At 43.4% G+C, this 24,138-nt stretch overlaps 3 protein-coding genes across 3 annotated transcripts in view; 2 read left to right on the top strand and 1 right to left on the bottom strand.

The window, feature by feature from the left end:
• smarcc1b (SWI/SNF related BAF chromatin remodeling complex subunit C1b) overlaps positions 1-2,095 on the bottom strand; it is a 21,838-nt gene extending 19,743 nt beyond the window's left edge. Inside the window, exons 1-2 of the mRNA XM_080734710.1 lie at positions 1,835-2,095; positions 1-58 (exon numbers count right to left, since the gene is read on the bottom strand). The exon at positions 1-58 is cut by the window's left edge and continues 62 nt beyond it. Of these exons, the coding sequence (XP_080590836.1) occupies positions 1-58; positions 1,835-1,999 (223 nt within the window). The 5' untranslated portion in view covers positions 2,000-2,095. The remainder of the gene's footprint in view (positions 59-1,834) is intronic.
• Positions 2,096-5,454: 3,359 nt separating this feature from the next.
• Positions 5,455-18,540, top strand: aste1b (asteroid homolog 1b). Its single transcript, XM_080735728.1, has 7 exons — positions 5,455-5,510; positions 9,164-9,414; positions 9,898-10,164; positions 10,905-11,917; positions 12,354-12,585; positions 12,950-13,142; positions 14,346-18,540. Exons 2-7 carry the CDS (start codon positions 9,177-9,179, stop codon positions 14,710-14,712), a joined length of 2,310 nt encoding a protein of 769 aa, XP_080591854.1. The 5' UTR covers positions 5,455-5,510; positions 9,164-9,176; the 3' UTR covers positions 14,713-18,540.
• On the top strand, positions 18,187-23,766 carry LOC308293063 (snaclec botrocetin subunit beta-like; the record flags this gene model as incomplete). Its single annotated transcript, XM_080735493.1, has 4 exons — positions 18,187-18,194; positions 20,025-20,247; positions 22,544-22,717; positions 23,761-23,766. 4 exons carry the CDS (start codon positions 18,187-18,189, stop codon positions 23,764-23,766), a joined length of 411 nt encoding a protein of 136 aa, XP_080591619.1.
• Between the last annotated feature and the right edge of the window lie 372 nt (positions 23,767-24,138).

Genomic DNA, 24,138 nt, shown 5'->3' with positions numbered 1-24,138 from the left:
GGAGCTGCAGGGTGACGGCAGCCAGAACCTGGCAGGACGGGGCGTCCACCAGCACATACTGGAAGATCAGAGGACAAGCACAGAGACCGGGGGTCATCAATATGTCCTTTACACGGACAAATGTGTCCATGGGAAAGACTCTGTCATTGGGCTCTTACCGTAGCACTTGCCTACCTTCAATGACCGTACATGTAATTAAAATAACATGTATTATATAGAGCGATGTGCAATGTCAGACCATTCTATTCCTTCGATGTAGAGATTATTGATGTTTATATTTTTTACTGAATAGGTTCTTGGTCTACCTACATTTTTAAGATTACAATTTCTATGCATTTGATGTATTACCTTGTGCTGTCCTTGCTTATCCTAAGTCGCTCTGGATCAGAGCATCTGCTAAATGCCTAAATTGTAACTGTACATTGTCCGTGGCACTTTTAAGATTTCCTTTTTTACACACCATTATAATGTTCTTATTTTGATCACGAGACCCGACCCAATAGTGACTTGACTAGACATGTCAGTAACATGTCTAGTCAAGTCTCTGGGTTTTCTCCAGAATATGTATGACACTGATTTACTATGGCATTGGCATATTAGGAGTCAGTCCACTAGTAGTGGTTCTCAAATGATTTGTTTGCAAGGACCACCATAACTCTGATATGCAAATGATTATGAAACCAAATGGAAACCATTTGAACCCTCTCAGAGTTACAGAGCTGTTATGGTCATTCAGGGCTACAGGCTCTATATGTGTTTTTTTGGAAATATTATTGTCCGCTCATTTTGTATGTCTGTGGCATTTTGACAGTCCACTCACTACAAGCCGGCATGGCGATGATCCCCCCTGACAGAGAACAATGTCACCTCAAAACATAAAAGTGAGGTCCCTAAATGGCTCCCCCAAACTGGTTATTACTCTATTATTATATTGCCTTTGGTGACGTCAGATATGTTCCCCGTTATATTTGACATGCATACATCCAGGCAGCCTGAGTCAGCTAAGCCACCAACAAGAAAACAAACTCTCTGTCCACAATTCAAAACGATGTCCAACACTCAGTTTCTTTACAGTCTTTCTTCTTGGCCGTATTGTTACTTCTTTCTTAGCTAGCAGCAGTAGCTGCTGCCTCTTGAGATCCCATTGCCGGGAAGAACGGTCGCGCTGTGATTGGCCCAGGGCTGTTCTTTTCTTACACATAACACAATAATAGCAGCGTAATAAAAAGTGGTTTAACTTTGTGAATATCGTTTTTCTCTTGAAGCTCCCTGAAAGAACGCACAACCCGTTACCTGGGCCGGATAACGGGTTGCAATTCGAGCCACTCACAATGCAAGCAACCACAGCTCTTTGTTGCCAGATTTTGCGAGAGAAACAAGCAACCAGGTCTATGAAAACAAGCCCAAAAGAAGCGACAAGGCTTAGGCGACTATTTGAAAATAGCTGATTTTGTAGCTGTGATACTTGAGAACAAATCTTGGAAGGAAAAAAACAACAACAAAAAAAAACAAAAAAAAAAAAACATTTTGAATATCTTTAGAAACATTCCAATACCACACATCTGGTACGTGGGTCGCTGACAAATACATGTTGGGGTTCCTTCCTTGAAATGAAAAATGAGAACCACCGGTTTAAACAATATTTAGGAAAGAAGCCACATAAGCAAATACAGTGCACTTTAGAAACACGCCCCCCAAAACGGTTACAGGAGAGAGGAGAGGTGGGGCAGACTTGGCAACAACACTGCCATCGCTCCCATCGCCGGGAAGGCCACCCGTTCCTCGCTAGTAGAATAGTAGTACTTGTCACGTCTCCGTTTCGGTCTGTCTGTACCTTTTTGTAATGCTTCCCGACCCACTGTCGCACTGCCTCCAGCTGGGCCAGGGTGTCCGGGCTCTCCCAGAACCACGACGACGGCGTGGTGTCCTTTTTCCGGCGCACGGGCGTCATTCCACCGCCGCCGCCAGTCGAACCGACGTTGGCTCCTCCGGCAGACATTTGTTTCGTAGCCACAAATTGAGCAGCAGCAGCGGAGCCAGAGACTGAGGTTACGGTGAACAGAGGCACCAAACCGCCTCGCTTGCCCGCTCTATGGGTAGCTACGCCTGGCCCAGTGGCCCTGCGCTGTTGCCAGATTCTGTGAGAGAAACAAGCCCAAAAGATGACACACACACACACACACACACACACACACACACACACACACACACACACACACACAGAGAGAGAGATTTGAAAATCTGCTATTTAAGTATAGCTTGAAAACTTTATTAGAAGTTTGCATAGGAAAAGGTAGTTTCATACAGTTCACTGGAAAGGTCAACTAAATATATATTTTTTGCTCTCTTTACTTTAAATCTTTTCACGAATTTGAACAATTCTGTTTTATTCGATTCTATCTACCGGTATGCTAGCCCTAGAATGTCTCCAATATTCGGTCGAATGATACTCCGTATATTCCCTCAGATCTGGAGCCATAGAACGCTCCCATGTCGCGGCGGTTAGCACGAAATCTCCGCGGCACTAAAGTGCTGCGCGCTTCTTTGTACTCACCCAATAATTAATTCCTCAGCCTGGGAGAACGATATTGTCCTGTAGTGTCATATCCATTTGAAAGTTCTGGCTGAAAACGTGTACTTTGTAAAATATCTCCACTTATCTCGAGCCAACACGGACGACTTACACGACCGGGCGGGAGGGGCCCGGAATGACTGCTGGACTGAATATATCAAAACTTCCTTTTGGAAGCACAAAACGTACGGGGCACACAATCACGCAGGTGGTGTGATTAGTCACCCCACGTCAATCACAAGCACCTGTCAATTGTGTGCCCCGTACGTTTTGTGCTTCCCAAAGGAAGTTTTGATATATTCAGTCCAGCAGTCATTCCGAGCCCCTCGCCCGGTCATATAAGTCGTCCGTGTTGGCTCGTATTAAGTGGTGATATTTTACAAAGTACACGTTTTCAGCCAGAACTTTCAAATGGATATGACACTATAGGACAATATCGTTCTCCCAGGCCGAGGAATACATTATTGGGTGAGTACACAAGAAGCGCGCAGCACTTTAGTGCCGCGCAGATTAGTTGCTAACCGCCGCGCCATGGGAGCGTTCTATGGCTCCAGATCTGAGGGAATATACGGAGTATCATTCGACCGAATATTGGAGACATTCTAGGGCTACCGGTATGCCTGCTGCATTGTCTGAACTACAACACAAAGCCACTGGCCATGACAAAATATCCCCCAAATTTCTCATAGACTCAGCCGCCACCATTGCCCCAATCATTACCCACATTATTAATCTATCTATTAAGGGTTACGTCCCCCAGGACTTCAAATTAGCTAAGGTAACCCCCCTGCACAAAAAAGGCAGTAAATTTGACTCTGGCAACTACCGGACAATCTCAATCCTCAGTTCCATCTCTAAGGTAATGGAAAAAATTGTCTATGAACAGAGGTGGCTAAATATCTTGAAGAGAAAAAACTGATCTACGAGTTCCAATCTGGCTTCAGAGAGTCCCATTCCACAGATACATGCCTCATCTATTTGAATGATTACATCAAACGTGCAATTCACGATGGCAAATATTGCGGCATGGTCATGCGGAACCTCCAGAAGGCATTTGACACCGTTGATCATTCTATTCTGATTGATAAACTCAAAGCTATGAGCACAGCAGTGAGATGGATGCACTCTACTACTTGGTGGGGAGGGAACAGATGGTGGAAGTCAACGGAACCCCCCCCCCCTCCCAGTAAACTGTGGAGTACATCAAGGGAGTATACTAGGACCACTGTTGTTCTTAATATACGTAAACGACATGTCATCTGCTTGTCACTGCAATCTGTTTCTGTTTGCGGATGACTCGGTTCTCCTAGTCTCAGGCAGAGACATATTGCAGGTTGAAAAGGCCCTTAACTGTGAACTAAACATGATCTGCACCTGGCTCAATGACAACACACTCTCAATTCACCTAGGTAAAACTGAATGTATCCTCTTTGGATCTAGTCAGAAACTTAGCCAAGTTGAAAACTTCACAATTAAAGTAGGTGACACTGTGATAGAAAGAAAAAAACACATCTGTAGGGTTGCATCCTGGTAGGGTTGCATCCTGGAGGCTAACCTATTTAGTGGAAAAATGACTACCAAGGTAATCAATAAAGTCAACCAACGAATTCGTTTCTGGCAAAGGGTTGCCCAGCTGATCAATATTAAATCTCGAAAGACACTAGGAGGTGCTCTTATTGGGCCCCTCATTGATTACAGAGTCCTTGTCTGGTATCGCGATGCCCCGGCTGCCTTAAAGTTAAAGCTCCAAACAGCCCAGAACAAACTAATTAGGGTCGTATACTTGGTCTTCCTCCTCAGGCCCACCTTACCGATCATCACCACGAAAGCGTGGGGTGGCTCAAAGTAGCTGACAGAGTACAGCATCTTGCAATGCTACACCTCCAAGATACCCATGTACCTGACAAACTACTTCGAGGATGTTCATGATCACAACACCAGAGGCAGCTCCACTAATCATCATCAACATAGATTTAACACTAAACAAGGCTCTAACTCGTTCTCCTGCTACACCATCAACATGTGGAACGCCCTCCCACAAGCCTTAAAGGAGAGCAAATCCCTAGCCTCCTTCAAAATCGGTATGAAAAGTCACCTTCAGGCGGCTGCTACCCGTGACTTGTAAATAGACTAAGCCCCCATGCTCCCCCCACCCTTTTTTCTGCCTTTGTATTTGATGTTATGCTTTTTCTGCGTTTGAAATTGATATTATCCTAGATAAAGTACTATGTTCTATCCGTCTGTCTTTCAATGTTATATGAGATACTTAAAGTGTGGTTCCTGTGGAAATAAGCCTCGGCTTTCTAGGATCTCCTATTAGTTGACCTTGTACCAGTGATTTGTACTGTCATGAAACTGTACTTGTTTCTATTGCAATCTTCTAATAAATTCTTCAATCAATCAATCAAAACTAACCACCACAATTTAACAAGCCACTACCAATATTTACAAATATTTAGGTTACTTATAATAAGCGGACATGGCAACACTGCTGCATGTCTGTTTCGTCGTACGACTGTGTCCCGCGCCAAAAATAGCCGATCTACAAGCTCACAACGGCGTCGCATCGCCACCCGCTGTGAGCTTGTAGATCGGCTATTTTCTGGCAGGTCTCGCAAGACCCACTGCGAGCGACGCCCCTCATTCAAAATAAGAGTCGCCCGTAATTTAAAGTAAGAGTTTATGTCTCGTTTGTTTTGTTTATGCGATTTTAACTTATGCTTTGCGGGGTTTGCTTTGCGCTTTGTGTGATATCCTATCATGATAGCCATGTTATACAAATTAACACACATAATCAATGCCATATCTCGATTCATGGCTAATGTACCTTTTAGTGTTGACTTTTACTTTGAAGTGTAAATGTTACTAGGAAGTGGGCTATGGTTTCTCACATGTAAACATAAGAAGACGAAATAAAGTGGGAACTGTCTGGGAAGAGGTGGGTTTCACTACTTGGTTATTATTCCACAACTTCCATTGTCTTTTTCAAACGCATCGCTGCCCTTTCTTTATGTACTGTAAGGGGAATTGTGATATGTGATCCGATTCTGAAATTAAAATGTTGTGCTGCTCAAATTGAGTTCCCTACAACGCTTTCTGTTCACAACCACTGATCCTCAAAACATTTCCTGATTGTGTGTGTGGTGTGGCTTTGTATTTTCCATGGCATTCTGTTATTGGTTTAGTCATATAATAATTGGTATTTTCTCTGGTATTCGTTTTTATATTTAGTTTTCGGAATGGCGGTCTGACACCTTTGAGGTTAAGTGTATGCTTTGTTTCTCAAATGCTTTCAGTTTTAGTTTCAGTTCTTTTTCCCCTCTCTTTTTTTAATAGTGCAAGATCACCCCCAAAGGATCGTTGTACACTTCAAAACATAGAATACACAAAAACAAAAAAATACAACTATACACATAATAGTACGTCATCACCACACCTAACAATTACAAACAAAACATGAAATAGGCAAAAAGAAAAGATAACATAACACTCTTCATGCATGACACACCTTTGATCAGACAGTCATTGAATTATAAAAGGTAATGCACAACCGTTGAAAATGCAGAAATCTATTCTAGTCTAGTCTATTTTCTAGTTCTAAAAGACAATACTTCATTGAAACAAGGTGGGTCGAGGCAAAACGACAAAATCTGTAAAACTGGTGCGAAGGGGAAAAAAAGGTTTTAGCCTAGATTTATAAATGTCTATAGACTGTATAGCTTTTTTCTCTTGAACTTGGTGACTGTGAGGTATCCAGTACACTGGGAGCGTAGCAATCGTCCTTGAATGTCTGGTTGGTTGTATTGACTGGACATAATAGCATAGTGCAAATCCATTCAGCAACAAGTCTTTGTAAGTTAGGCGAGCTCCTTGAAATCGACTCTGGCCTGGCTTAAAGTCTTAAAGACGAAGTGTTGGTGTAATATGATCAGAACTATTAGAAATACATTATTTGGTTCTGAATATCCTCAGGTTGAAAAACTAGATAAAACTATGTTCTGGACACTTTATTCTATGCTGTGAAGACGTCCATGGGGCATTTCTACTCCGGAAATACCTGTTTGCTTACAAACATTCAAACATTCTGTCTGGTCTTTCCAGTTTGTGCAACAGGAAAGGTAAAATCCACATAAAGAAAAACTAAAAAACTTGATTGGTCACCTCAGTAGCCCACTGCTGTCAATGTTGAATCAGATGATTCAGTTGTTGCTTTGTATTTTCTTTAAGTTCCTTCCTGTATTATCTGAAAATTTCTGTATTTCCATTCACAATTACAAAGTGAAGCAACTCGACATCGATATCAGTGTGAGTTGTTTGATTGGCCTTGGTGCCTTGTCGAGGCCGGAGATGCTATCAGGCACACTGAAAACACAATATGCATACACTTAACATGCACTAACATGCATTCCATCCCATACACATTGAGTTACAGACCATGGGAGGAGCATGTAGGATGCTATGTTGCATACTGTACAAGTCTCTGTTTCACAAGGCAGCTTTGCATTTCCCAATAGTCATTCCCTGGTACCAGAGTCAGACTGTGTAGTTGTAGTACACAGTTTTAAGAAAATACTTTGGAAAGAATCTGTCTTGTGTATTGGCTTTCCCAATCCACCATAGGCTATATACATTACTCGGAACAACTGGTAAGTCTAAATTCCTCCTCACACTTTATTTTTTTACATACATATTACAAACACGTTTTAAAACAAGAAAATTAAAAATAGAATAGAATGACAATAATGGAAAATAATATATAGAAATATAAAGTGAAAGGGACTATACACTAATACTTACTGGGACTTTAGACAGGCACAGTATAACTTAATAATTAGCAGCGTTTCCGTGTGGTGTCATTACGGCTGTCACGATCATGACATTTTACATGACTATTTTGTTAACGATTTAATTGTGTTTTTGTCATTGACAATTACATTTCTGTTTGGCTTGTAGGCTTTGAAGTTGCACATGGCAGATATGACACATAACCTAAATATACAAAGAAAATATTTGACAACCTTATATCCTAGGAAAGGACATTGACAGTGGAAATAGCAATTTACAAGCTCACAACACGTCGCCATCTGCTATTTCCACTATTTTAGAAAATGTTTGAAAATATATGAATTTTTTCAACATGTAAACGATGATGACAAAATAATTGCGATGATGTCAAATAATTGCGATTAGACGATTACGTAATCATTTGTGACAGGCGTCATGACAGATCCTTTCTGTGACATTCTATTAATTATACTTTGGAGGAGAATGCCAAAACACCATTTGCTCAATAATGGACTTTTTTAGAACAAAGGAGATGTGAAAGTCTTTGTTCAGGAGTGTTTTCATCACCATTCTCAGGCAGGGACGTGGGATGTTCAGTTGCCTTACTGTGTGATACAGGTTGTTTAACCAATGCAGTTTCATAGCCACTCGATTTATTGTTGTTGGTCAGGCTCTAATTAGGAATACAATCCACCAGCAGCACACACCAGTGGTAGGATAACCCTTTCAATCCGTACTTGGCTTACTGATAACACACTGTCTCTACAACTTGGTAAAACAGAATCCATTCTTTTTGGGACCAGACATTCTCTGAGTGAGATAAATGTAAACGATTTCGAGGTCAAAGTTGATGACACAGTAATCTCTAGCAAGGAAGAGATGACCTATTTGGGCTGTATTCTTGACAAATACCTGTCTGGGGATAGCATGGCAACAACGGTGATCAAAAAAGTAAATCAAATAACAAGATTCCTGGGCAGAATCTCCACTTTTGTCAACAAAAGTGCCCTGCTGGGGCCCTCATGCAGTCCCACTTTAACTATGCTTGCACCTCATGGTACTCCAACATCAAAAAGCCACTAAAGACTAAGCTCCAAACCTCCCAAAACAAACTGATTCGGCTACTTCTCCACCTGGGGCCCATGACCCATGTTTCTCCCACACATTTTGCTAGCTTAAGTTGGCTCAGCGTTGAAGACGGGGTTAAACAACTAAAAATGGGATTGACTTTCAAAATAGTCAACGCAAATCTGTCCTCCATCCCCTCAGTACCCGCATGTCTGACCAAACATCTCCAAAAAGTTAGCGACACCCACAGCCACAACACCAGAGGGATCACACACAATGATCTGATAACACAAACCCATAAGACAAATATAGGTACATTCTCCTTCTACAACACTGCCACCCATGTGTGGAATTCCTTGACAGCGAGCTACATGTTTTAAGGGAGGTACCCTTAAAAAAAAAAGGTAGTTATCAACTTATCAGTTCTCCCATTGAGAAGTGAGCACCCCCCCCCCTTACCTTAGCCCCACCACCTTGTTTCCCCTATCCTGTACATAGTGTTTTTATAACTGTGATATTATTGAATGTTTTCTTTGCTTGCTATTTATTATATCCACGAATTAAATACAGAGGGCTTCCAACGTAAAAAAGACCGTAAAAGGTTATTTGGGATATTACTTTTAGGCAGGGTGTTTAACTGTACTACATTTCAATTGTATTGACTATACTTGTACTGTTCTCCATTTTTGTCTAATAAAATAATCAATCAATCAATGTTCTACTCCATGTCCTATCTAGACCCTGTGATCCTATGGGTGTGCAGGGGCTGACCAGCTATGTGGAGGGGAACAGGCACTTCTTCCAAGATGTCAAGTTCAGGGACAGTCGTCTGGTCATCGACGGCTGCAGTCTGTACTTCCGCCTCTACTTCAACCATGGCTTGGACCAGCAGCACGGAGGGGACTACGACGCATTCTCCTACCTGCTCTCCCAGTTCCTCTCCACCTTGGCAGCCTGCAACATCCAGCCCTATGTGGTGTTGGATGGAGGTAGGGTAGGAGGGTAGTTTTGCATTTATATATACTGTAGCACCTTTTACCAAAGCACTTCACATTGTGCATTACATTAACCCACCCACCCACCCACCCACTTGGGTTCAGGCACCAGCCTGCTCATCGGGGACGACATTTAGGGGTTTTCAGTGTCTTGCTAAAAGACACCAACCCAGGGGGAACCGTGGAACACAGCCAGGGACCTTATAATTACCTAGAGGCAGCTCTACTAGACAGATCCCTTTGTGAAATGTCCATAATTGTCCAAAAACATTGTGAAATGTTTTTTTTTGGACGAGATGAAACCTGTCAAAGCAAATTACTCAATGAAATCTGGTTAAACTTGTCAAACAATTGTCCCACTTAGAACTCACTCACAAATACCTACGTACAGCAATCATAGTGACCCATAAAAAAAGAAAGAAAGGAAAAGAAAGTTGATAAGTGTCTGACTCTGAATGAAAGCGAATTGTTTCCCAGGGATGGATCCCAGCGACAAGAAGTTCTCCACCTTGAGGCAGCGTCTGCAGTCTAAGATCAAGGAGGCGGAGTCTCTCTGTCAGGGTCACCATGGCTCCATCCTCCCTCTCCTCACGCGTGACGTCTTCATCCAGGTCCTCACCCAGAGCGGGGTCCCATTGGTCCAGTGTCCGGCCGAGGCGGACTGGGACATCGCCTGTTTGGCCCGCCAGTGGGGCTGCCCGGTTCTGTCCAATGACAGCGACTTTTACATCTTCAACTTGCCAGGTGAGGTGTGTAAATACACAGAAAAACAATCAGTTGACAGAAGACTACTGACAGTATAGGATATTAGAGATTTACAGATCTTTTTTTTCCCTCCCCGATACCGATTCCGATACCCATAGCTTGCGTATCTGTTGGTACCAAGTACCTATTATGATATCAGTGTGTAATAAAAATGTGTCTAACACACCAGTATGTTACTTTTGACTAAAATGTATATATCGTTGCTCTTGAGCAGAAAGTCAGAAACCTCTCCATATTCTAAAGTTTTGTGTTTGTTTCCGTAAATGAATGCCCTACTTGATCATACTACTGTGTTGCTGTGCTACTTTTGAATTTAAATCCTGAAAAGTAACAGTTTAGGACATATGAGGTTTCCACCCGACGGAGACAATATGTACACATCCACTGTTGTGCCATAAAAGCAGATCTAAGTCCATTGAACTCCAAACTTATTGCCCTCATATAACCAATCAATAAACCTATTATATCAATTGTAAGTTGTCCTGGCTGAAAAGAGAAGGGTGTAAAACTTTGCCGACAGAGAGCAATTAGGCATTGTTAAATTGCTCTCTCTGGAACACAAATTCTAATTGATCCATGCGCAGTAATGACGTGTGGTGTTGGTGAGATGAGCAGAACGCTACCTATTTTAAATATCTACTTTTTTGTTGTTTTTCTTGTAAATTGTTCCTTGTCCTATTTAGGAACACAGTTTCATCCTGTGTTCTATCTCACCCCAGGCGGTTACCTGCCGTTCCGGTTCTTCCAGTGGACCAACCTGAACGGTAAAGCCCCTCACCAGTACATCTCGGTGAAGCGCTACAACACCACCGCGCTGTGCCGGCTGTTCGGGGGCATGAACCGGGAGCTGCTGCCGCTGTGCGCTGTGCTGGCCGGAAACGACTACAGCATGCCCAAAGGCACCGACTCCCTCCTCGCCATGATGGATGTGAGCAGGCCGGGAGGAGGGAGGGGCAACGGATCCCACTCCCGCATCGAGCGCGTCCTCCTCTGGCTCTCGTCCTTTCCCGGCCCCGGGGAGGCCCTGCAGCAAGTGAGCAGCCTGATGGGGGAGACGGAGGGGAGGGGAGGAAGGGGCAAAGGAGGAGAGGTGGTCCTGCTCAGCTCCCAGCTGCGGGCAGGCATGCAGGAGTACAACGTCACGCCACAGAGCTCCCTGGCTAGCTGGTTCTCTGGCGACGGCGCAGCACGGTTGCCCGGGCTCGGCCAGCTGCCGGACGACCTGTCCTGGGCGGCGGCGCGGGGGCTGCTGCCCCCTCTGGTGCTGGACATCCTGGTGATGCGCAGGATGCTTCTGATCCCGCAGGTGGAGAACTCTAGGTTGGCTAGCAGCCACTGCAGCGCGCGAGCCATACGCCAGGCCATATACGGCATATTACTGCACAGAGGGGGAGGACCGGGTGGTCCAGATGTGGTCCAGGGGCGGCGGACGAGCAGAGGAGTTGTCGTGCAGGAGCTCGAGGGGCTGGGAGAGAACGTCAGCCAGGGTAGGAGAGGCGGGAGAGGGCGAGGGGCAAGGGGCCGTGGCTTCGGCAGTTTTCAGGGCGGAGCAGGTAGGGGTCATCATGACCAACGTTTTCCCGTTCAGCAGAACCAAACAGCAGCGCAGGTCAGCAGCACAGGAGAAGCTCTATGTGTGGAGGAATATGACCGTCTGGATCTACAGCTGAAGAGGAACCAGGTGGAAGCACACCCACCCAAAACCCCCATCCAGCTGGACACACTGGGCCAGGTATGGCATGTCGCAGAAGGAGCTTTTTACTGTTGCAGACATTAGCTGACTGGGTTCAGAAAAAGTAATTTTTCATGGTATACTATACAAAAAAGGATGTATATATTATTTCAAAAGTTTGAAAAAGAAAATCACAACTTTTCATCAATTGTAAACAACAGTATTTCAGAAATAAAATCTAAACATTCCATAAATAAAAACAATTTAAATGGAATTTGAAGAAGTTGTGAAAATAGCAGCCCTACAAGCTTGCAATGCGGCGTTAAGCGACTTGTTTTGAGCTTGTAGATCTACTATTTTCATTAGATTGGGTCCTGGGCAAATGTCTGCTGATTTCTCTTTTGGGTCTTGAGCTAAAAGCTTGGGAACCACACATAAGTAAGTGGAGTTGAACCAGTTGAATTTGAGCTGTCGTCTTCTTAATTCCATTCTGTAGGCTCCTCTGGCGGCACGACTAGGCGTACTTTTGGACGTGCTCGGTGTGAAAGAGACGGTCTTGGCTCCCATACCCCCCCACCTCAAGCTGGCTGCAGCTGTGACGGGCTTCTGGCTGCGAGAGGCCAGTCCCCGTCCTTCCCAGCCCCAGCTCCAAGCTCTGCTGCTGGGCATGGTCTATGGAGATCTGTGCTGCAACACCCAGCCCGGGCCCACTGACAACCAACACAGCGGTAAGTCGTTGTGTGTTGTGTCATCTCTTGTCGGGCAGAAAGTCTTTATATTTTTAGTTTTTTACATAACTTAATGCAGTTTTTAAGGGGAAGTGAAAGTGGTTAAGTGTGTCTGAGCTTTATAAATATTGAAAATGTTCCATTTCTTGAAAAGTAACCGTTTTGGACATACAAGGTTTCTTTCCACCTCGCAGCAACAATTTGTATTTGTGTGTGTGTGTGTGTGTGTGTGTGTGTGTGTGTGTGTGTGTGTGTGTGTGTGTGTGTGTGTGTGTGTGTCACTGTGGATATTTTGAGTAAAAAATAAAATAAAATAAAAAGAGGATTCCATGACGTATTTTCGTCTTTGTTTATACCCCAACAGTTCCACAGACACAATGTGCCCCGGAGCAGACCCTGTGGAGCGGACTGGGTAAACTGCGCGTCAGACCAGGGGAGAGAAGAGGGTTGGACGTGGGCTTGGCTCACTGCGTCAGCCAATGGCAAGCCTGCCTCTGGAGCGCACTGTGTCTCAACCAGCTCCTCCTGATGCCCCTGCCCGGACCACACCTGTCATGGTAATACCCCAAGACAAAATAAAGAAAGAAATGCCATCTCCGGTTTACTTCCCGTGTCTGCGTGAAGTAGGTGGCCGCTTTTTTGGGTGTCGGTTATTTCCATTGGAAGAGTGAATGTGAACACGATATTGGACCCAATCTTCACAAGCCACACCTAAGACTTTCATACAAAAATGGCTTTTTTCAGAGACAAATCAGGAGAAAATCAACTCTATTATCAACCTTTCTCTGTCCCAGCAACACAATCTTACGAGATCTAGCACCAGTACACACGGGACGTTTGCGAGTTCTTCCGTCAGACGGCACCCACTTAGGAGACCATTTGTACAATTCGTATCCGATTTCGCCTCTATTGGCTCCAATTCGGATGGTCTGTGTTTCTAAATCCACCATCTTTGGTAATACATACTCAGAGGAAGTAGTAGAGTGCACATCAGTAAATGCTGCTTCTCATTCGACGTCTAGTGTGTCTCGCCAGCTGTTGGATGCTGGGGTATATCAGTCAATCAAACTAATCAATTTCATAGATTTTTTTCATCTATAATTTGATAAAATAATTGATGAATAATCAATCCCTATTTTGAGACAAACGTTACAATATTTTAACCAATCTAATTTACAGTTGTAGACTGAGAGATTGGCATTAAAAAAAAATGTGCGACACCATTGTGTGATGAAGAAGAAGAAAATAGGGCTCAAGTGCTTAGTCTGACTAATCAATTTGCGATGATGTGTTGCGAGAGTGCAGTCTAGCCAACACCAACTCGGGACTCCTGAATCGCTGCCCTCTACACTCTCCTGTCTAGCATCAAGGTCTTGAGCTCTACAGTGTTGTTAGCTAAGCTGTCTTGCCGCAGTGCATCTACGTAGTTTGTACGCTTCTTGCCTTTCCTAGCTTTGCCCTGGGTTGGCTGACTTGGCTCCCACAGTGTCAGTTTGCTTGCCACTAGTTCCGGGTGCTTGACGCAGTGCCTTGCCAGCCTCATCGATTTAGTCGATTATAAAAAATCTTTTCAAATGTTATTGAATCAATCAATGGAATAATCACAAAGAAAATGATCAATAATTGCTGTCTTAGTTGGATCATTCATGCTTTCCTGCACGTGAAAACACAACCTGTACTGCATTTTAATCACTTATAACTTCTGATCACTGTCTGTCTGTCTGTCTGTTTCTGTCTCTCCATCCCTCCATCTCTTGCAGGTTGTTCAGTGGCTCTTTGGTGCACGGCCTGTACAGGTCTCTGAAAGGGGGTCGACCTGCCGACTCCCTCCTGCCCAGCGGACCTGGACCACTCCCTGGGCAGCTCTACCGCTCTCTGCTGGACGCAGTTAGGAACTGCAGCAGCACCAAGACCCAGCAGCAGCAGCATCCGGCTTCGGTGCCGCCCGCGCCGGGGAAGAAGAGGCGGGGAGGTGGAGGGAGAGGGAGGAGAGGAAGAGGGGCAGCAGGACATGGTGGAAGAGGAGGAGGAGGAAGGGAGGGAGGAGGAGGGAATGAGCAGCTAAACAACAGGTTTGCCCTCCTGATGAGTGAGGAGGAGTTTGAGGAGGAAGAGGATGCAGAGTGAGATCCTGTAACTAGGGCGGTGGTTCTCAAACTGGGGTCCTTTTTGGGCCCGGGGGTTCCAGGGGTCCCCAGCTAAATTGTGGTAATACAGCAACCCGATCATTTTAACCACTTTATCCATATTTTATACGTTGGCTATTCAAAAATAGCAGATGTACAAGATCACAGCGCTGTGAGCTTGTACATTTGCTATTTCTTTTAAATTTTTTGAAAGATCTTGAAAGTGTTTTGAAATGTTTTGAACACAAATATTTTCTTCTGGGGGTCTGGCACAGTACATGAGTGAGGGATTCCACAGCCAAATATAAATCAATTTGGCGGTCCTTGACATGAAAAGGTTTGAGAAACACTGACCTACAGTAGAGCAAGGGTTCCAAAACCTTTCAGGCTGCGACCCCGCAAAACAATCACATTTTAACTCAACTGGGAACGACCCACGCTGACAAGCACTCGTAATTGTAGGAGTTGAGGCATTACATTTAGTTTGACTCAGTTCCATAGATACATTTTGTGAAAATAGCCTGTAGATCAGCTATGTTCACGTTTGCCTCTTCCTTGCATAATATTTAGCAATTTGGCCAATTTGGTATTAACTCATTGATTGCCAAGGCCCGAGTTTCCCGAGTTATTACAGTAGTCCCAGGCTGCCACAGCCTGAGTTTCCCGAGTTGGCAGCCATTTTGAAAAAAAAAAAAAGAAATTATAAAAAAAAGAAATAATCCAAAAATGGCTAAAATGTATTAGGCATGATCGCAATCGCGAAATTGCATGTTTAGCCCCATAACAAACACATCTTTCAAAATGGCAAAATGTTTGTTTTGTCTGACTTTGAAGGCTTCTATCTCATGAACGCCTGAACGGATTTCCAAGCGGATTTATTGTTTGAAAGCTGTTAAAAAGTACTACACATATGGTACATAATCTAGGCATGGGCGTGCACGATCCGTGCACTAAAAATCGATCTGTGCACTAGAAATGTAGGAACGTGGCATCCTGGTACTTGGCGGCCATCTTGAAAAGGGCAATCAATGAGTTAAAAAGATCTTAGAATTAATTTCAGTTGTCACTTAAGAAATGTATACACTTTTACTGTATGTTGTTGTTTACTGTTGAGTAGGAAAACAATGTTGCACATAAAGCTACTCATTTGGAGACCCCCCAAACATGATCTGGGGACCCTGGGGGTCCTGATCCCATTTGGGAACCACTGAGCATGGGGTCCATGTGTTCCTCTGGTGGCAGGACATTCCAGTGGTATTTTACACACTTTACTCAGGGATCGCCACTACTGAGGAACCAACCACTTTATATTCACTATTGCTCTGCTTTTATGTTTGCACTAACTTTAAAGGCACAGTAGGCTATGTAACCTTTCCCTGTGGTGTGGTGGTGTTTACCTGCAGAAATGCAGTAAGAGCGAGATCATTTAGCGACCTACAACCGGGTCGCAACGTGGTCGGTAGTTTTCAGCGACCGGGTTGCTAAATCGAGCGACCGGGTCGCTAAATCGAGCGACCGGGTCGCTAAATCACCGACCGCGCCGCTAAATCACCGACCGCGCCGCTAAAGCGAGCGACCGGGTCGCTAAATCGACCGACTGGGGCGCAAAATCTTCCGACCGGGTCACTAGATGTACCAACCGGGTCGCTAAATCTACCGACCTAAAACTGCAGGCAGGTCGGTAGATTTAGCGACCGGGTCGGTCGATTGCGTCGGCAGGTTAGCCTAACTGAGGTAAGGTTACTGAGGTTAGGTTTAGGGTTAGGGTTAGGGTTAGTAGCCCGGTGGTCGGTGGAAGCGACCACCGGTCGGTGGATTTACCTAGCCTGATTTCAGACTCAGCTCACGCTTTAGTCTGAAACTGTGCTCCATTCTGAGCGATTTACGGGGGACTTTTTTGCGAGCGTGCACGCGCGTGTCCGCGCGCGAGTGATCGAGACGCACGGTGGACGCGACGCACCGTCGGGGAGTGTGTGTGTGTGTCTCTGTCTGTGCCAGTGACTGCTTCCACACAGAACTGCGACCAGAAACTTGTAATCAACATTAAACAGCTTGGTGAAATCAGTGCGCTCGTGCGTGTGTGTGTGTGAACTTTGTTTGAATCGTTTCAACTGCTGCGCGGATTGGATATTCGTTAGACCCACCCCACCCCCACCCCGCGCGCTCATTGGACAGCCGAAAATAAAAACCGATTCATGTACTAAGCTCCAGACCAGAGAAAGAGTCCACTCTGAGAGTGGGCGGGGTCTCTGGTCTGGAAGCAGGCTAGGATTTACCTACCCGGTCGGTGGATTAGCATCCCGGTCGGTGGATTTAGCGTCCCGGTCGGTGGATTTAGCGACCCGGTCGGTGGTTTTAGCGTCCCGGTCGGTGGTTTTAGCGTCCCGGTCGGTCGATTTAGCGACCCGGTCGGTGGTTTTAGCGTCCCGGTCTGTGGTTTTAGCGTCCCGGTCGGTGGTTTTAGCGTCCCGGTCGGTGGTTTTAGCGTCCCAGTCGGTCGATTTAGCGACCCGGTCGCTGAAAACTACCTACCACGTTGCGACCCGGTTGTAGGTCGCTAAATGATCTCGCCCTCTCTCCAGAAATGGCCCTATCACTGTATTTAGGCGTTTTCACGGTTTGAGGCCAGTGTGTTTCTTCAGATATAACTCTACCACACTACTCCAGTGGCTGATAATAACTGCTGGCATAGAGGGAAATGATGGCTAAAGATGTATACATTGTTGTTTTGTGTTCTGTAAACACAGAGCAAAGTTAACATACTATGCCTTTAAACATTTTCGATCTGGCGTTGTCGCTATTATTATAAATATTTTCTATTTTCAAAAGATATATAACTTGGATAACGAGGAGTAATGTCGGTGCAATTATGAAGTTTTATCAGAACTCTTGATGCCAATTCAAAATATTATATAATAATGGCCTTAATAGGTATGTTTACCAAAGGACACTTTGTTATTTTAGCCCAAAGCTCATATATTTCTTCATCACTATGAATTAAATCTTGCCAAAACAAGGCACACTGTACAAAGTACGGTGCTGTCATGGTGGGTGATAATGGTTTCTCAAATCACTCCACCTTATTTTAATGTGGCAATGACAACTAGAAGATAATTGTTAGCTGGACCTTATGAAATGGAGTTGCTTATCTTGTCTTTTTATATCTCAGACCAGTCTTCAACAGGTGCAGTGCATTCAATCATGTTCTGCAATTGTCTACTCTTTTGTTGTTGTTGAAAATGTCAAATTCATAAATCTTTTAAGAAATTGCATCTGTTATGATTTCCTAATAACCACATATTGTTCTGGGAAAACATACTTTATCATATTGTCTGTGGTTTTCAGGTGAACATAGATGTTACCGAAGCATTTAGTGATTACATCGACTACTGTACGTCCAAGATTTAACTAATCACAAATCCATGACACCTGCAGCATTAACATTAACTGGGTTATCCTATATTAACATTGGACCATGGCCAGGTCAGTATGACTCAGACATATAACCATAAACACACCTGGTATGCCCATGCCAAGGCAGGACCATGGCCACGCCACTATTACTAAGACATAGTCACAAACAAACCTGATACGCCCATATATAGGCATATATGGAGATACGTTGTCCTCTAAAAATTACTTTTAAGATGTGAACCACTAATGCTGTATCCTTTTCACAAAGTGAAAACAAACATCCTTTTTTACCTTAAACAATTAAATAAAATGAATGCTGAAATGCTCAGTCTTGAGAAGCATTTGTCTCATCTTCGCAGTCTGTAAATTAAGTCAATTAAATTGTATTCATACTGTACAGTTCATACATGGTCAAATCAACGCTTCAATGTTTAACAAAAAAGACAGCAAAAATGTACTAAAAAAATGTAAAAATGTATTAAATTGATCTTATATACAATGACAGATGTTGCTGATCTAAATGTCAATCAAAGAAACTGCTGTTACCTAAAAGCTGGGCAAACCGTTAACTTAAACTAATATTTCCCCATCCAAATATGATGTAAGCTGTTTATTTATCAGCCAGTGATATAAAGTAAGTGCATTTACTACACACACACACACACACACACACACAAATATCCCAGAATATTCAGTCATCTTAATTATTGTTTACTGCAGTATTTTCAATTTTCTGTACTTATACTTACTAGTTCATTACATCAGCCCTATATACATTTTGGCATTTGAAAATAGTCATAATCGCATAGCTTGTAGATCAGCTATTTTCAAACATTTTGTGAAATGGGACATTCTATAAAGACATTAGTACTTTCTACGTTTGGTAGGCTACTTTCTTTAAGTAGGCTACATTTTAATGCCACTTTTACTCAAGTACATTTTGTACTTGTCTACCTTCAAGTTGTGGTTGTGTGTGTGTGTGTGTGTGTGTGTGTGTGTGTGTTTGTGTGTGAACCCCACAGCTGCTAAATGCATTGGGACCAATCATATTATGCCAAATGTGCAGACACCCTCTGTAGAGCAGATATAAAAAATACAAGCAACACGACTGCATTCTCTGCATGTTACGGACAGAGACACATCAAGAACCTAATAAGCTCCACTGACAGAGACAACCTCAAGCTGACATGCTTCTGATTCCTCATCTCCTAGGCTTGCTGGGCCTGCTGTCACTAGGCACCGTGCACAGTGACACCAGTCCCTTGACGGAGGTGAAGATACTGAATCCCATCTCTTTTCCTTTTAATTGCATCTTGTTGCAATTAAAGTTGACCTGATTTGTTTTTAACTGCACATGTTTTTCTACATGGTAATGCATAATTGTCTGTTGATGTTTTATTTTTTTATTTTTTGAGCCGTGTGCAGAGCACATGGGCTCCCTCTGAGTGGCAATGTGTGTCCTGTCTCACCAGTGAGAACTGTCCCGTTGAGTTCGAACAGTACCTTTTATGACCACACATGTTAAGGGAGGGGCGCTGTTTTCAGGCCAGGCACACACACGCACACACACACACACAGGGGGGAACACATAGAATCAAAAACATAGATCTGGAAGTGCTCAATTTCACGGCTCCACTTCGAACCAAGGTTTGATTTTTTGCTTCATGAATTAGTTTTTTCCATTTGCTTTGATGCTTTAGTTTGAATTGCTTGTGTTTTAACCATGTACAGCACTATGGTTCAGCTTGGCTGTAAACGTGTGATATAAAAAAAAGTTTTGATTTGAAATAAAGTTTGATTTCATTTACAGAATGAAACCCTGACACTGGACACTGCGCACCCTGCTGCCTTGGCTGAGGTGAAGCTAGAGCGTGGATCCTGTCCAAATTTCTGGTTCAGCTTCAACGGTCACTGCTACAAGTACGTGGCCACACGTTTGCGCTGGGCTGAAGCAGAGTGGAACTGCGTGTCTCAAGGTGCCAACCTGGTGTCCGTCCACAGCTCTGATGAGCAAAATTTTGTCCAAGCCATGATCAAGAACTTTGACCCAGAAGAAGGGGCATGGATTGGACTGAGTGACATTCACTGGGAGGGAAGATGGTTTTGGTCTGATGGCTCCAAGGTGAGCTTCACCAAGTGGCTTGACGGAGAGCCAAACAATGATCGTGGAATTGAACACTGTGTGTATACCTGGGCCTGGGGGGCAAGTGAATGGAATGACACTCCTTGTTCTACTAATTTCATACCTTCTGTTTGTAAGTCTCGTACAGTCCGTTCCTAATGACTGGGTTGTCTGTTTCAACCCACTGACTTGTACTTGGTCTCCATAATAAAGATTACAACAAAATACTGATGTGTTTCACTGTCTCTATCTGTGCCTCATCATGGCATTTCTGTCTCCATTTTAGCATTTACCTTTTTCTTTCTTTCTTTTCACTGTGCATATACTTGATATTCAATTGACTAGTGTTTTCGGGAGTCTATAGTACTTTTACTACTTCACTACCATCTTGAGACAGTTATTTTACTTTTACGACACTATTTGAAACACATATATTTTGTAAAACTTGTGAAACGGGACCTTCTACTGTAATGACTGCTTTTACTTTTGGTGGGGTGGTGCATCTTGCAATGGGCCATGGTGTACAAGATACGCTACACCTCCAAGATACCCATGTACCTGACAAACTACTTCTAAAGGTCAAGGAAGTCCACGATCATAACACCAGAGGAGGCGCCACTAATCATGTTCAACCTAGATTTAACACTATAAAAGGCTCTAATTCGTTCTCCAGCTATACCACCACCATGTGGAACGACCTTCCACAAGCCTTAAAGGAGTGCACATCCCTAGCCTCCTTCAAAATTGGTATGAAAAGTCACCTTTAGGCGGCTACTACTTAAGACTTGTAAATAGACTAAACCCCCATGTTTCCACCCCCTTTTTTCTCCCCTTTTTCTGCTTTTGTAATTGATGTTATCCTATGTAAAGTACTATATTCTACCCTTCTGTCTTCAATGTTATATGAGATACATAAAGTGGTTCCTGTGTAAATAAGCCGTAAAGCTTACTAGGATCTCCTTTTAGTTGACCTTGTACCCGTGATTTGTGCTGTCATGAAACTGTACCTTTTTCTATTGCAAATGGCAAATAAACTCTTCAATCAATCAATCAATCAAAGTACATTTTGATGCCAATGCTTTTGTACTTTTACTCAAGTACATTTTGAATTCCGGACTTTTAACGCACCATTTCTACAGTAGGGTATTGATACTTTTACTTAAGTAAAAACAATTTGAGTACTTATTCCATCACTGACCAACTACTGTCCTTTGAGTTGGAGCTGGGCTGGGTATGTGTACACTTCACTTAAAGCTGTACTATGTAATGTTGTTCCTGTTCTAGTGATGACATTTCTATCATTTAGCTAATGCCTGTTTGCTCAGGGGAGAGACCATACAGACTGGACAAAATACAATTGTATTCACATAATACAGCTTTAATGTATTGTTTATTTTGTGCCAATTGTTATTGGGAGAAGCTGTGGGTATTATGATTTTGATGCCACTTTTACTCAAGTACATTTTTTACTTGTCTACCTTCAAGTTGTGGTTGTGCGCGCGCGCGCGCACACGTGCGTGTGTGTGTGTGTGTGTGTGTGTGTGTGTGTGTGTGTGTGTGTGTGTGTGTTTGTGTGTGAACCCCACAGCTGCTAAATGCATTGCGACCAATCATATTATGCCAAATGTGCAGACGCCCTCCGTAGAGCAGATATGAAAAACACAAGCAACACAAAGTCTGCATTCTCTGCATGTTACGGACAGAGACACATCAAGAACCTAATAAGCTCCACTGACAACCTCAGGCTGACATGCTTCTGATTCCTCATCTCCTACGCTTGCTGGGCCTGCTGTCACTAGGCACCGTGCACACCAGTCCCTTGACGGAGGTTGTGAAGATGCTGAATCCCATCTCTTTTCCTTGGCTTTTAATTGCATCTTCTTGCATTGAGTTGACCTAATTTGTTTTAACTGCACATGTTTTTCTATGTGGTAATGCATAATTGTCAGTTGATGTTTTATTTTGTTTAGATTTTTTTTTCTTTTCTTTTTTTGCTTCATGAATTGTTCTGTAGTTCTTTCCATTTGCTTTGATGCTTTAGTTTGAATTGCTTGTGTTTTAACCATGTACAGCACTATGGTTCAGCTTGGCTGTTTGTAAACGTGTGATATCAAAAAAGGGTTTGATTTGAAATAAAGTTTGATTTCATTTACAGAATGAAACCCTGGCACTGGACACCGTGCACCCTGCTGCCTCGGCTGAGGTGAAGCTAGAGCGTGGATCCTGTCCAATGTTCTGGTTCAGATTCAAAGGCCGTTGCTATAAGCACATCTCTGCTCGTATGTTCTGGGGTCAGGCAGAGAGGAACTGCGTGAATCAAGGTGCCAACCTTGTGTCCATCCACAGCGTTGATGAGAACAACTTTATCCAAGCCCTGATCAAGAGCGCTGACCCATACGAGGGAGAGCATTGGATTGGACTGACAGACATTCACTGGGAGGGTAGTTGGTTGTGGTCTGATGGCTCCAAGGTGAGCTTCACCATGTGGAGTTCCGGGGAGCCAAACAATAATGGTGGAGAACACTGTGGGCATACGGGGCATGGCGGGGCAACTAGATGGAATGACCGCACATGTTTTTCTTATGCTATACCTTCTGTTTGTAAATCTCGTTCCTAATGACTGGGTTGTCCGTTTCAACCCACTGACTTGGTCTCCATAATTAAAGTTACAACAAAATACTGATGCAAATCTGTGTCTCCATCTGTCGCTCATCATGGCATTTCTATCTGTCTATTGCCTTTACCATTGATATTTCTCGAGGGTATAGTAGGCATATTTCCTTACTAAATGGTGTGGTTTTAGAATAACAATGTGGACGGACCATGTAGACTCAACATCAAAAACACTATTAAAAACATTGAAAAGCCCACTTCAAGCAGTGCAATGTCCGCTTTTGATGACTCATCGCTGTCCTAGTTGCATAGCAATGAAACAGTTATGATTTCCTCCTCATCAATATGGTACATGATGAAAGAGATACCTTTAACATGCACATGGGACAGGCCGGGTACCTTGATCAAGCATCAACATATGCCATAACGGTTTGGAAATTCGTATTTGTATTACTATTACTGCAAAAACTGCAGTTAAACGTGATGTGACAAGGTGGAGTTGTTGATTGCATGGCACCACAATACATTCACTTCACTTAAAGGAGTAGTTCACCCCAAAACATTTTTTTCTATTGATTACTCACACCACAGAGACTGGAGTTCAATAATATTTTTTGTTTTTTGTCGCATGCCTAAGAGATGTATTTTAATAAACTTACCCTGACAGTTTCCCCATCCAGTGCCATGCATTTGGGTCCCCATCCAGGGCCATGCATTCGGGTCCCTATCCGGAATCAATGGGGGTAAATTGACTATAATCGCATTTTTGTCTTAGGAATGCGACAAATACAAAATATATATATATTATTGAACTCAAGTCTCTATGGCATCAACAGGAAAAAGGTCATTTTGGGGGTGAACTACTCCTTTAAAGCTGCACATGTAACATTCCTGTTCTAGTGCTGACATTTTGACCATTTATCTAATAGAGCCCGTCTGTTTGCTCAGGAGAGAGACTCTACCATACAGATTGGACAAAATACATTTTTATTCACATAATACGGCTTTAATGTATTGTTGATTTTGCGTCAATTGTTATTGGGAGAAGCTGTGCATATTTATGCTGCAGATAAACTGACCCATTCTGAAACAGAATACAAATGGTGTACAACTGATTTATTTAGTGCTTCAGGTTTGTAATAAAACCATAAAGAAGTAATTCGATCCACGATAAAATCATGTAAACACAAACATATCGATACTAGGCATTCCCGGTTGATGGTGCAATTTCTTTTAAAACGTGTACATGCAAACATAAGAAACAAAATATACTTATGG

The sequence above is a fragment of the Nannobrachium achirus genome (assembly GCF_963921795.1).
Source record: "Nannobrachium achirus genome assembly, chromosome: 10".
In the NCBI taxonomy this organism is placed as follows: domain Eukaryota; kingdom Metazoa; phylum Chordata; class Actinopteri; order Myctophiformes; family Myctophidae; genus Nannobrachium; species Nannobrachium achirus.
The sequence above is the reverse complement of the archived record's forward strand: the minus strand, read 5'-3'. Positions and strand labels throughout refer to the sequence as shown.

Bases quoted from the DNA above. Each gene is read 5' to 3' on its own strand.
- aste1b (XM_080735728.1), top strand. From the start codon at position 9,177: ATGGGTGTGCAGGGGCTGACCAGCTATGTGGAGGGGAACAGGCACTTC. The intron at 9,415-9,897 runs GTAGGGTAGGAG...ATTGTTTCCCAG, and splicing joins CTATGTGGTGTTGGATGGAG to GGATGGATCCCAGCGACAAG. The intron at 13,143-14,345 runs GTAATACCCCAA...CATCTCTTGCAG, and splicing joins CCCGGACCACACCTGTCATG to GTTGTTCAGTGGCTCTTTGG.